The sequence below is a fragment of the Acipenser ruthenus genome, chromosome 8 (assembly GCF_902713425.1).
Source record: "Acipenser ruthenus chromosome 8, fAciRut3.2 maternal haplotype, whole genome shotgun sequence".
Taxonomy (NCBI): Eukaryota; Metazoa; Chordata; class Actinopteri; order Acipenseriformes; family Acipenseridae; genus Acipenser; species Acipenser ruthenus.
In genome coordinates this window covers 3,820,587-3,834,622 of record NC_081196.1, presented here as the reverse complement: position 1 = coordinate 3,834,622, position 14,036 = coordinate 3,820,587, and the positions used below count along the sequence as shown (strand labels likewise).

The window sequence follows — 14,036 nt, the reverse complement described above, 5'->3', positions numbered from 1 at the left end:
ATAATTGTTCTTACTCAAGTGAATCATAAGATTTGGTACACCATGTTCTGCCAAAACAAAAAGCAAATTTCCCATGACAAGTCTTTACAACCTCACTTTGTGTTGTATTCCACCACTTCATACAACTTCACAGCATGTCACTCATACACATCAGAATTACATTACACGTTCCCCTGAATCATCTGGTCCGCATTGTACAAACTGCAAAAAAGGTAGACACTTCATTTACATGGGCAATAATGACTACCTAAATGTCACCCGAAACCACATCTGTAAGTTTGGACTTTTTACAGCCCCGATTCTCTTAAAAATGTTTAATCTAAAGCTTGAAATACTATCAGTTATAAACTTAGGCTGGGACCAAATCAAAACTTTGACAACCCGCTAAATGCACTTAACAAAACTGTATTTAATACTGTTTTCTTTTTTTTGTAAGTATCTTATTTCTTCTACTCATAAAAAGAAAACACTATTAAATACAGTTTTGTTAACTGTGATTAGCGGGTTGTCAAAGTTTTGAGTTAGTCCCAGCTTTAGATTTGAACTCTGAAACGTAGGATGCTGAAGGATAAGGTTCCAAGTTTTGTGCTGTTGGAAAAAATTAACTGGCCTGACCAATCAGTGCTTAAAGTAATTGCAGCTACCAAAATAGTTCCATAAAAAGTCTGTGCCACGCCTTTATGCTATAGCAGACGTATTTTCATTTAAAGACATGATATCTGGTCCTATGCTAAGTTAAAGCCACCGTCTTGCACTTTCTGATTAATTTCACTGGGAAAATGAAAAGTTTCAGGTATTTTTAGCACAGACTTTGTTTTTAGGTAGCAGTGCCATCATTAAAATGTATTCCCAGGCAGGTGCATGATAAGAAGTAAAACATTTCCTGTTGACTGTTGTGGAAGATTTCTCAGAAGCTGTGTTGTACAAATCAGGGATGCTTTAAAGTGAAGAAAGCATATTCAAAACAATTGCTATGGGAGAGGGATGAGTTAAGGATTTATTAATAAAAACACAGTGTTATTAACATGATGACTAGAATTTGATCAAAGCCAAGCGTGCTTTGTTCAGACGCTCTCGACGCTCTATGAGAGTTCGGCGCTTCTCTGCTGCAGTTCCCTCCTCCTCCACCAGCTCATCCACCAGGTCCCTCTTCTGGAGAATACTGAACATCTCTCCCTGCAGCTTGGTGACCGACTCCTGTATCTGGTGGTACTTGATAGCCATTGGCACAAGGTCCGCCAGACGATTGGAAGCAATCTGTTCAGTGATAATCAGAGAGAATTACAGGACGATACAATAATCACACACAAGGGGGAATTCACAAAGACAATAAAACCCCTGAAATCAATGTGTGTGCCTCTGCGTTTCTACAGGCTGATTGGTGCTGGTCTCTTTCCCCAGACTTGTTTGCCGCAACAGAATGTTTGTGTATCTACAAGCCCCTTTGTCGAGCCCCCGCTGTTAATAAGATAAAGACAAAGTTAAGATAAATATGAAAAACATACACAACCTTGTAATAGGTTTTCAGATGGGTTGTCAGATGTGAGGCCTCTGATTTTCTGCTGATCAGACCCTTGTTATGATTGTGCATACAGCCTTCCTCTGTGTCCTCCATCAGCTCCAGCCTGTAGCTGTAAGTCGCATCCTGTGTATAAATCATTGACTCCATCCTGAAGAGCGTGTTTATCATGTGCTCGGCTTCATCATCTTGCATTTGGCGGATTTTGTCAATTATAACCTTAAGACAGCATTGCAATGACATTATTACATGTCCAACACTTGAACCTAACATTGGCTCTGCAAATACTGCTTATGTTTCTTATTTTAAATTGTGCACTAGCAATACTGCATATTATGTCAAATATAATAAAACCCTACAAAATAACCAGCAACTTTGGCTAATTACATAATATATTAAAAGATAGAACACTTAATTTAGGTGAATTTTACTTTAATGGTTTGATTATAAAAAGATCTGTACACAGTTAACTCAAATTTGAAATGGGTCACCAGTGGCTTATTGTACCTTCTAAAATAATTGCTGTTGTAAGTAGGGTTAGCAGATTTCCATGCCACAGCAACTCTGAAGCCATTAAAATAAAAGTATATAGTAACACAATCATAAAGATTAAACATTTGGTCTATTTATTGCAGCTCATAACTCATTTTCTTTCATCATCTAGTGAAAACATGTTAAATGTACAAAAAGCCCACTTCTGGTCAGGTGCCCCACAAGTCCAGACTATCTTCCCTGCTGAAGTTTGGAGGGTGATAACAGGAGATTGGCTTGACAGCAAGACCAAGATTGCCCATTGAGCTTCAGCCCTTGAGCGGTATGGAATCAAGAACCTCAACTGAGCAGAAATAACAGGGAGGAAAGTGATGATCAAAAGAGAAGAAAAATAAGGGATTCTGGAATCCGGCAATTTCCTTACCTTTGTCTCCTTCAGCAAGTTGGGCAATCCAACAAAATGCTTATAAGCCAATTCGTTAAGCACAGACTTCACCTTATCTGGAAACATATACAGTATATATATCAGGGTAATATTGTATATGTGGTTGGAGTAATATCATAACACCACAATGTTTTTTTCTTTGTTTTTGTTTTTTAAAGAAAATAAGGGCAGTGGTTACCTGAAATTTTTTTCTGCATATCCAAAGCAGGTTCCTCTAATTTACTGATAAGGTATTTGGCTGTAGATTCAAAAACCCCGTAGTGTAAGAATCCTGGCAACTGTCTTCCATAGCTGCTTTCGATATAAGCTTCTGCCTTGTTACGGAAGTCATCCTCAGCTATGGAACAAACAGTCATTTAACATTTCCTGTATTTTGTTTGTTAGCGTTTACAGACAAAATCCCCCAGATAAAAAAAAAGCAAAACATCACAAGCTGTTTCTAGAAATAAACCAAAATTATCTTTCAACTTAAAGGAGTGTTAACCAAAAAAAAAAAATGAAGAACTATTTTCTTGCCTCTTTTACCAGCATTAGCATTTCTTGTGAAGAAATTATTTTGGTTCTTTAAATGTTTTTTACACTTTAAATCATGGACACAACAATTTGTCAAGTGCAACGTCAAAGCTAAAAAAAATTACACTTTCTCTTGGGGGGCTTCCTCTGTAAAAAGTTACATAACCTAGTCTTTGAAATACCTGTATATTCCAAATTGAATAGAAAATAAGCAATGAACCAACAGAAGAAAGGGGGCCAGTGATAATCGTGCTAATGCTCAGAAAGTAAGGAAACTTTCTAAAACCTTGAGCACTTTTTATAGAGCAGTTACTGGTATAGCTTGTCCTTTATGGAACTCTCTGCCTTACCCTTAGGCTATCGGGAAACCTTCGGATCTCAAATAACTACTCCTGAGCTCCCCTGGTAGCATGGTTCGGCATGGCTTGGTATGTCGTTGTATGCAGGTCCACATCAACAAGGCTGCATAAACTCAAACTAATACTTACTCTCTAAATCGGATTCCTGCTGTTCCAGATAGCAGTGCCACTTCTCAAAACACTCTCGACTAACAGGAAACAGCTTCAAATTGCTCACAAAATCCTGGGAAAAATCTCCAGATGCCAGGGCAATGATGTCATTGCAGAATTCCCTTATTTTCTGTGGTTGAATCATGAGCATAAGAGATACCATTAGATGACTGTTAAACTGTATATATTTGTTTTGTAAATTGCTCAAGCTTTTTTTACTAGTAATCTAACAATTTAAATGTTAAAGAATGCAAACATAAGGAAGGGCTTGTAGGACAGTGGGTGTGCATTTACATTACAGGAGGGACATTTAAAGGTGTGAAAGTAAATCTTTATCTTAATCTTAGTCCTTGCATGCACAGGGCATGGGAATGTAGTGCTTGTTATTCATTTTCTTCCCGTTTTCGACATGAAATTTGCATTGTCTGGAATACAATGGCACCTGTCCTTAGAAAGCTCTTGATTTCATGTGGCTTCATCTGCTGCCTTTAAAATGATGACTTTGGCATTTATAAGATTATATTATAATGTGTCACATGAACTGCCATGCCAGGCATATACTGGTTGTTCAGAAGCATAAGAGTCCAGGGACTTACATTGCTCAGGAAGCTTTTTTTTTCGGAATCATCAGATGGCGCGTCTCCCATCGATGCCAGTTCCTGGTTGGTTTTCTCAACTTTACTCTGAAGCTGGGATTCAATTGTAGAAAGGGATTTCTGTTTGAAAAGGAATAAAAAGTGTCATCAGAAAAAAAAAAAAAGCAATTGTTAAAATTGTAGGACTGGAAATTGCAACATATTTTGTAAAAGAAAAAATAGTTTTTGTCAATCATGTTTTAACTACTGTAGTAAGACCTATTGGTATGCCCAGGTCTCGAAAGTAATCCTAGTGTAGTTTTTAACTTTAGTAGTTTCGTACATTTGGATTTTACTATCACAAAAACACAAATGTCATTTTATTCAGTTTCATGTGTCTTTATCATACCAGTTTGTTTGCATTCCATACTTTTCCCAGTTTGTCTTACAGTTTAAAATGTGAATGCCTCAATCTTGAAAACAGCACTGGTCCTCGGCCGCTCCCAGGATTTGGCTAAAACCTTCCCCGTAAACTTAAAACCACAGAAACTTTCTTACATTTTTGCACATAATCTAGTTTATGATGGAGTGTTTGAAGACATGGATGAGCTGTAAAAGCTAGTTCGTGGGACCACATGTATTTCGACATATTGCTTTCTTACCTTGATCTTATGGACAAGCTCACTCGTGAGTCTGTCTGCCAGGCACGTGTTGAGAAACAAGGAAGCATGTGTCCCTGTGTGGATAGATCTGGGTTTTACTTTGAGTAATGGGTTTCCAGTAATTTTTGCCTTTGGCCAATTGGTAAAGACTCTTTGAGCATGTGACTCATTGATCAAGATGGCTACTTACACAGAAGATGCCTCACGGTTTGGACAGCGGCTGATCTGTATGCTGACAGGCCATGCCTGTTCAACTCCAAAAGCAAAAACTGCCATAAACACAATGGTTACGTGATGCTTGAAAACGTTTCCCTGTGTTTTCTAGGCCATTTTTAGCTAAATGACATGACTGTGGCCAACTCACACTAAAGCATGTAACAGCGATAATGGTCAAACAAGCGCTTCATCTTGTATATTCACACAAACACCCTCAAAAGGAAACAATTGGCAAATGCCTACAAACTGAAAAAACAAACGTTACTTCGGTAGCTACCCACAAAATCATTATTACATTTGTGTGCTTGATTATTATTATTATGATTATTATAGCTGATAGTGTAAGGATTATTGCCCACATTGCCAATCAGGTAACATCAATATCGACCCATGATGTCATAGGGAACACAAAAGCTCTTCCTGTAGTGATTTAGAGAGGACACACCCCTGATCTCAAATCTCAATGCACTAGAGCTGACATTTTGAAAAGAGATTTGAAACAGACTTTAAAATTATAAGTGTAAAAAGTTGTCAGTATATTAACACTGACAAGAACAACGACAGGTACTTTATTTCAACAGTTGGAGCACCAGGTGGGAGCTCTATATTTTTCTGAACCCCGCTACTTACTCTTTAAAAGGTGTTGTAAGAAACCTCACCCACATATCCATTCACACTCTCATACATACCATTTGAAAACATGGTGAAAAAGCATGGTGAAGTTTGTTTACCTGAAATGCTTACTGGATTCAAAAAACTCATTTTCCTGTTTAAGGGCTTCGGACAAGGACATCTTGTCATCAATGTCCTGTTGTCCACGACACCTGACAATCAAGTACCCTTTCTGCAGGAAGACAAGCTCATTCCGGAGCAGCTTGTTCACCTGTTCTTCAGCTCCTTTGTCTATCAGGTCTGGTTTTGTTAGCACAGCTGTGAATCCATCAGAACAAGGAGAGACGCATTCAAAAGGGCACCGTTATTTCAATCATGAAACCTATTTCACACTGTTTTAGAGATGGTTCATTTGTTTATTCACAGCATTCCCAAACCTGAAGGAACATTGATAAACACTCTTCCGGCTGGTTTCACAGACCCTGATGAGCAATAATCTTGGACTGCCAAATGTTATTTTTTTAGGTAAAACGATTCAAGATTAGTACTTATCTGGGTCTGTGAAACCAGCTGTTTAAGTCACAGGTTAAGCCTCATGTCTCATGTCAACAGTACCCAGAGTTCTCTCTCCTGAAGGATCCACTTCTTTGGCCATTTTCAAGGCTTCAGCTGTAGCGATGTCAGTGTTGCATGGAATGACCACCAGGTTTATTGCTTCTGCCTTCTTGATGTAAGAGTTGATTAACTTCTTGATCTGAAAGTAGACAGAGATTGAGGAAAAACATTCTTAAAGAGGTACTTTATACCACATGTGCATTCGTTACTGTGGCAGGGACTGTGTCCCACCACAGGGTTTGTTTTGTGATTTTGTTTCTTAGAAATGAAGTTTTGATTCATTGATTGCCAATTTGGAGCTGGACACATTTTTTAAAAGAAGAGGTGAAAGCCAGTTCATTTGTTCCTCAGCTAGTATAAAGAAGTAATTAGAGAGACTTCATGTAAAGTGTTACTTGTTCTAGTGTCCTGCTGAAGGAGCAACACCCTGAATCATGCCACTGTTGGTATGTAGCTCGGTGGTGATGCATGGTATTGCACCCTGCACTGGTTTTGTGTGTTTAAATGAATGTGATCTGTGTTTGTTAAGTATCAGGATGTGGTTGAAATCTTACTATCTTCTCTATGTCATGTGACTGGTTTCCCACTGGATTTCTGGCTATTCCTGGCAGGTCAATGAGGGTTAAATCTGGAGCCGTTCTGGACTCGATCTTCAGAGTGATCCGCTCAGTGCTGATTTCATTATTCTTGTCAGCCACAGTATCTTGAGCTGTGGAGATCGACAGAAACAGTGTAGAATAAACTGCACAATAACACGGCCTATGAAATTCTTTTTATTTTATTTTTTAAATTTCATTTTATTTCACAAATGTTTTATTACAGATACACATTAATAAAACAACTCAAATAAATGTATATCAATAATAGTAGACATCATGTTTTAACTACATACATATTTTTATTAAACATTATTCCATTTTTATTTTATTTTTTTTACATTTTGACAAACAGACCTCACACAGAAAAATAAATAAGTTACCATCATTTCTCATTAGCGACAGTAACAGTAACATACAGTCCCCCACTCTTTATAATCATCAGCTGCCTATTTACAGGAAATACTGCCCATGCCCTCTATACAAATACAATAAGATATATATATATATATATATATATATATATATATATATATATATATATATATATATATATATATATACTCTTCTTTTTAAACAGCTGAAGGGCTTTGGCCCGAAACGTCCTGAAAATAAAATATTTATTTAATCTTTTAAATTTTTGGTGTACATCTTTTAAAAAACTCTCATTCATATATATATATATATATATATATATATATATATATATATATATATATATATTAACACTGCCTTACTATTGTGGGGTTGTCATAATAATTGCACATACAGCAATTTACCCATTAAAAAATAGGCTTTGTATTTCAACCCCATTGCACTGAAGCAGTATACAACAAGCTTGGAGTTCCTCAGTATTTAAACACTAAGCAAAGCAGATTCATTCATTCAAATCCATTCAAAATCAAAACAGCATTTGCTCCAGTGCAAAGTTTGCATCACCATTACCATACAAGCAAAACACTGTGCAAACACACAAGCCATATTTTCCCCAAAAGCTAAACAGCTCAATACGCACACACACACACATTAGATAGATATAAAAACAAGTAGCTCTAGAGTTAGAGTTAAGGGGAATGAATAGAGAACAAGGGGTAATCAGGAAACATGCACATTTCAACATTACAAGAGCCAATTAAATCGCGTGAAAGTCACCTAAATGCTTCAGTGCTGCACTGATGAGATCCAAACAGGGTGAAACATGTCTTCAGATACGGTGCTTTGACACTTAAAACGCTGTGAATGTAGAAGCCTTTAGGTGACTTTCATACGACTCGATTGGCTCTTCTAATGCTCATATATGTATAGATATATATGAACATAATTTAGATATTTTATTAAACATGTAATCAAACAAACTACAAAACGAGATCACAAATGTTTTCTGGAGTGGTATAGCATTTCATGCTAGGTTTCCAAAATGTCACTTTTTTCAATTTGTCTGTTTCGTTAAGTATATGGAAAACCGTAAAGCGGTGTTTAATTCAATCTGTTAACATAACATTATTCAGCAGGCTTCATTCAACCTAATGAAGCAAAATGTGTTAATTCTATAGGGTGATGCATAACTTTTGGCCATAGCTGTCTTTCCTATTCAATAACTAATATTTTTCCGAGTGAAGCACTTTTGCTAAAGGTTTCTCACCTTTTTTAATTTCTCTCTCCACCTCAGAGGGGTCTCCAAGCTTTTTCTCATAGTCCTTGTAAGCGATCATCCCTTTCCATTCATCCGTTTTGACATTTTTTAGGATCAGTTCCAGAGGACATCGCGTCATAAGCCCTTCAAACAAAATCAGAAAATCAAAACTATGTAGGCATTTGAAGAAGTCAAGGCAAGATCATGGTAACACACCACACAGACGCTGTTTTGAGAAAACCTGAACCTTACAAAAATTACAAAAAGAATCCCCATTGAAGAAGCAAAACATGGTCTCCTCAGTTTGCGCCTGTGTCTCCACAATGCTACACGCTGTTCTCTCATTTAACACCAGAGCTGTAAGTGGAAGTCTCCTTACCACCACCTCTTGGTAGAGATACACCAGACAGAGCCTCAAGTACGGAGCTCTTCCCAGAACTCTGGTCTCCGATGACAACAATGGTGGGTAACGGCAGGTCCTGATCCACACCTAGCGCTCTCAGGGAATCAATGAAATCAAGGTAGGGTCGCACCTTGTCCTCATAGAGATCGTGCAGAACGTTCTCCATTTTTAAACTACGGTGGGGAGAGAGGGAGAGGCAGGTTATAGATACTTGTTTGGACTACAGTACATACTTTCTGTAGCCTGCCAACACAACACATCCCACTCATCAACAGAGCTTCAGACAAATATCCCATGGATTAACCCTAAAAAGTGGGAAATGTATGTAGTATACAGCATACGCCATGTAAAAGTAGATTGCAAAGAGCAGAAACATTTGATACAATTAAACACTAAAGTCTTGTACACTTGTACTATGAGTATTGTGCTTCTTTAACAGAAACAATAGTTGAAATTGCTTAGAAATCTTGTATCCTCAAATGCTTAGAAATTTTGTATCCTTCTCCAGCTTTATGACAATAAATCTTCAGATAGCTCTTTAGTTTTTCCCATATTGACTTATTGGTAATGACAGCAAATCATCCTATGCCTTTCATACTCTCTTTCATACTCTAAGAATGTTCACTTACAAGACAGACTTTTCTAAAATTAGGTTCTGCATTATCATATTGAAATTTCTAGCAACTTGTAGACAATACTATCATAGCATCAAAGGGTATGAATACTTCTGAATTAGTATTTTTGGAGTTAAGCAAAAACATTGCTGAAATAAATACATTGTAGACATCTACTTCTTGTCACTTTTTTCCTCATCCACAAAAACAAAACTTTTGCTTTTAAAGATTTTTCCTATAATTATTTTTTTCAAAAAATTTCTAGAAATTTTAAATTTCCACGGGGGTATGTAAACTTTTGGTTCTCATTTACGAAATAACCCAGTGCACATTGCCATTTTTAGATGTTAAAACTCCAAATGCTGTACATATATAATTGTATGTATATATACAGTACTGTGCAAAAGTTTTAGGCAGGTGTGAAAAAATGCTGTAAAGAAAGAATGCTTTCAAAAATAGACATGTTAATAGTTTATATTTATCAATTAACAAAATGCAAAGTGAGTGAACAGAAGAAAAATCGACATCAAATCAATATTTGGTGTGACCACCCTTTGCCTTCAAAACAGCATCAATTCTTCTAGGTACACTTGCACACAGTTTTTGAAGGAACTCGGCAGGTAGGTTGGCCCAAACATCTTGGAGAACTAACCACAGTTCTTCTGTGGATTTAGGCAGCCTCAGTTGGTTCTCTCTCTTCATGTAATCCCAGACAGACTTGATGATGTTGAGATCAAGGCTCTGTGGGGGCCATACCATCACTTCCAGGACTCCTTGTTCTTCTTTACGCCGAAGATAGTCCTTAATGACTTTCGCTGTATGTTTGGGGTCGTTGTCATGCTGCAGAATACATTTGGGGCCAATCAGATGCCTCCCTGATGGTATTGCATGATGGATAAGTATCTGTCTGTACTTATCAGCATTGAGGAGACCATTAATTCTGACCAAATCCCCAACTCAATTTGCAGAAATGCAGCCCCAAACTTGCAAGGAACCTCCACCATGCTTCACTGTTGCCTGCAGACACTCATTCGTGTACCGCTCTCCAGCTCTTCGGCGAACAAACTGCCTTCTGCTACAGCCAAATATTTCAAATTTTGACTCATCAGTCCAGAGCACCTGCTGCCATTTTTCTGCACCCCAGTTCCTGTGTTTTCATGCATAGTTGAGTCACTTGGCCTTGTTTCCACGTCGGAGGTATGGCTTTTTGGCCGCAAGTCTTCCATGAAGGCCACTTCTGACCAGACTTCTCCGGACAGTAGATGGGTGTACCAGGGTCCCACTGTTTTCTGCCAATTCTGAGCTGATGGCACTGCTCTTCCGATTGCGAAGGGAAGTAAGCATGATGTGGCTGCATGTATTTTTAAAATTCTTTTGATATAATTCATTTATTGTATAGTCTCTCCGCAATTTCCTTAACCTCTTTTACCGATTTATTGATCTTATTGCTTTTAACTTCTTCATATGTATCTGTATTATTTAATTATATGTATTATTTAATTATATATATTTTTTTTTCTTAAGAGAAATCTCAACTTTCATTTCTGTGTGACTGTACATATTCTTCATTATAGTCACAAATTTGAAGACGTTTCAGATATACTCTCCGGGAGCCAATTGAGCATTTCCAATCAATCCTAATCAATAGATAAGTAAGATGCAGAAGTTTGAGATTATGCATGGATACTAAAGGGAATGTGTCTTGTGGGATGCAATGCCCAGTTTGTATTAAAAAAACGTCTTTATCAAGCACAACTGAACAAAATTACAAAAACGTTTAGTAACGCGAGTTAACAAAAAAATATACTTGAGTTACACAATACTTGGTCAGAAGGGAGATCCTTAACGTTACATTAACTCCAAATAAACTATACAGGAATAACACAAAGAGGGACGTTTGATTTTTGTTTTTCATAAAAACAAGAATCGTAATACTGGGATTAACAACTGAACAGAACTAAGCTTGGAGAAACAAACCAAGCCTAGGTTTTGGGATGTGGTGTTACTGAACCCTATCAAAGTGACTCATTCTTTTTCATTGACCGGAACGCCTTATCCCTAACGCTACATCCATTCTCCTGCCTCTTAACTGTATTTAGAAAACAATCAACACATGTTTATACCAAACCAATAAACGTGAAACAATACAGAAGCTTGATATCAACATCAATATTAATGAAAGTAAACGTTCTCTAACTCAAACTGAGAGATCTAAACATATTTTACGAATCTAGTAGGTTAGTAGCTTATTCGCTTTCCGATCACAAATACGCTTGCTAATTTACCGTCAACTTCATGAATATAACCCTCGATCCAATTGCTGTACCCTTTCTGTTGTATGTTTTTTTGGAATCCCGTCATTATCTGTCCAATTATCAATTTCTTTAACTTTTATTTGAGGAACACATATTAAAGATTTCGTCCACATAGTGATATCAGTAGCAGCCACAGTTGCTCGCACGCCAAGCCTCGTTTTCAACCAAACATGGCCGCTGCGTGAATAAGGTGTATTGCGATGCTGGTTTCTCTCTCGCTGTCTCTGTGTGTACCTTCTCCTACACGGACATTGTGTGTGTGTGTGTGTGTGTGGTGTGTGGGTATTTGTACTTTTATACAGTGGTATTGTTTTTTATTATGACAGTTTTACCGTGTTTTTGAATGTGTATCTCCACTTTATTGCTGGGTAGCAGCGTTGTTGTATTTGCACTTTAATCCATGACCTCATTCATGTGAACCTTGTTTAACTGTTTGAAATCTTGCTACCCCTTAATCGGTGAATTGAATTATTGTCTTATTATATCAGTACCGTTTGGAACTAGGCGTTGCTATTGGAAGTTTACAATAAACAAACGCTTGTTAAAATGTATCTGTGTGATTTTCGAGGTGACCGTGTTCCTACATTTTTAGATCTGTTATCTGAATAAAAAGAAACTAAAGGTGCGGCCGCAAGAGGAAAATCGACCCCAGAGTGAACAGAAGGATAGTGCGAATGGTAGAAAAAGAACCAAGGATAATTGCCAAAGAGATACAAGCTGAACTCCAAGGTGAAGGTACGTCAGTTTCTGATCGCACCATCCGTCGCTTTTTGAGCGAAAGTGGGCTCCATGGAAGAAGACCCAGGAGGACTCCACTTTTGAAAGAAAAACATAAAAAAGCCAGACCGAAATTTGCTAAAATGCATATTGACAAGCCACAATCCTTCTGGGAGAATGTCCTTTGGACAGATGAGTCAAAACTGGTGCTTTTTGGCAAGTCACATCAGCTCTATGTTCACAGACAAAAAAATGAAGCTTTCAAAGAAAAGAACACCATACCTACAGTGAAACATGGAGGAGGCTTGGTTATGTTTTGGGGCTGCTTTGCTGCATCTGGCACAGGGTGCCTTGAATCTGTGCAGGGCACAATGAAATCTCAAGACTATCAAGGCATTCTGGAGCGAAACGTACTGCCCAGTGTCAGAAAGCTCTGTCTCAGTCGCAGGTCATGGGTCCTCCAACAGGATAATGACCCAAAACACACAGCTAAACGCACCCAAGAATGGATAAGAACAAAACATTGGACTATTCTGAAGTGGCCTTCTATGGGTCCTGATCTGAATCCTATCGAACATCTATGGAAAGAGCTGGAACTTGCAGTCTGGAGAAGGCACCCATCAAACCTGAGACAGCTGGAGCAGTTTGCTCAGGAAGAGTGGGCCAAACTACCTGTTAACAGGTGCAGAAGTCTCATTGAGAGCTACAGAAAATGTTTGATTGCAGTGATTGCCTCTAAAGGTTGTGCAACAAAATATTAGGTTAGCAGTCCCATCATTTTTGTCCATGCCATTTTCATTTGTTTTATTATTTACAATATTATGTTGAATAAAAAAACAAAAGCAAAGTCTGATGTCTATTAAATATGGAATAAACAATGGTGGATGCCAATTACTTTTGACAGTTTCAAGTTATTTCAGAAAAAAATTGTGCATTCTTCATTTTTTGTGGAGGGGTACCAACAAATTTGAGCACGTCTGTACACATTACTGTATGCAAAAGTAAAGAAAGTAAATGCGTAATGTCAGTGAAACTCTCAGCTGACAGTCTATATAAACATTTCCAAGCACTAATAAGAAACACAATATCTACAACCCCCATAAAAACAATAGTGCAATGTCATCCAAGCAAATCATGTAAACTGAGAAAAACACAGAAAAATCAGAGTGCAAATGTGCAGTACCCACCTGCTGTTCAGCTTCTATCTGCCCAGGTTATCAATGCACAGGGAGCTTCCAACAAGCAGCCTTTCAAATCTTGTCCTTTAAATACCCTCCATCATGCTACGTAATTCAAAAAGGCAACACCCACTGCTTGTTACAATGATGCTAAGTTTCGTTTCATAGGAACATGAAACATAAAAGGGAAACTTAGAAGCGTAAAGGACTTTGTAGACACCCCCTTAGTGCAGCTGAATTGAATTTCTTAAATCGCTGTTAATCCAACACACATTGTAGCAGCATAGCATCAGGATTGTGACTCAGAGTCAGGAAGCTGCAGTGAAAGCGCTTGTGCGCACCTTTATTAACAAATGCAAAACCACAATCATAAATAAACAAAGCACAGGGCCTAAATATACAGGTCAGCCGTCAGCCGTCAG

General features: G+C 37.8%; 1 protein-coding gene across 1 annotated transcript; it reads right to left on the bottom strand.

Moving 5' to 3' along the window:
* Positions 1-519: 519 nt before the first annotated feature.
* On the bottom strand, positions 520-13,910 carry LOC131737837 (interferon-induced GTP-binding protein Mx-like). The gene is made up of 13 exons (XM_059029613.1): positions 13,624-13,910; positions 8,767-8,963; positions 8,397-8,531; positions 6,713-6,867; positions 6,159-6,297; positions 5,661-5,861; positions 4,716-4,750; positions 4,075-4,194; positions 3,458-3,608; positions 2,635-2,793; positions 2,436-2,512; positions 1,511-1,738; positions 520-1,257 (listed from the first exon to the last, which is right to left on the bottom strand). The coding sequence occupies exons 2-13, from the start codon at positions 8,954-8,956 to the stop codon at positions 1,033-1,035; spliced, it is 1,815 nt and encodes a 604-aa protein (XP_058885596.1). The 5' UTR covers positions 8,957-8,963; positions 13,624-13,910; the 3' UTR covers positions 520-1,032.
* Between the last annotated feature and the right edge of the window lie 126 nt (positions 13,911-14,036).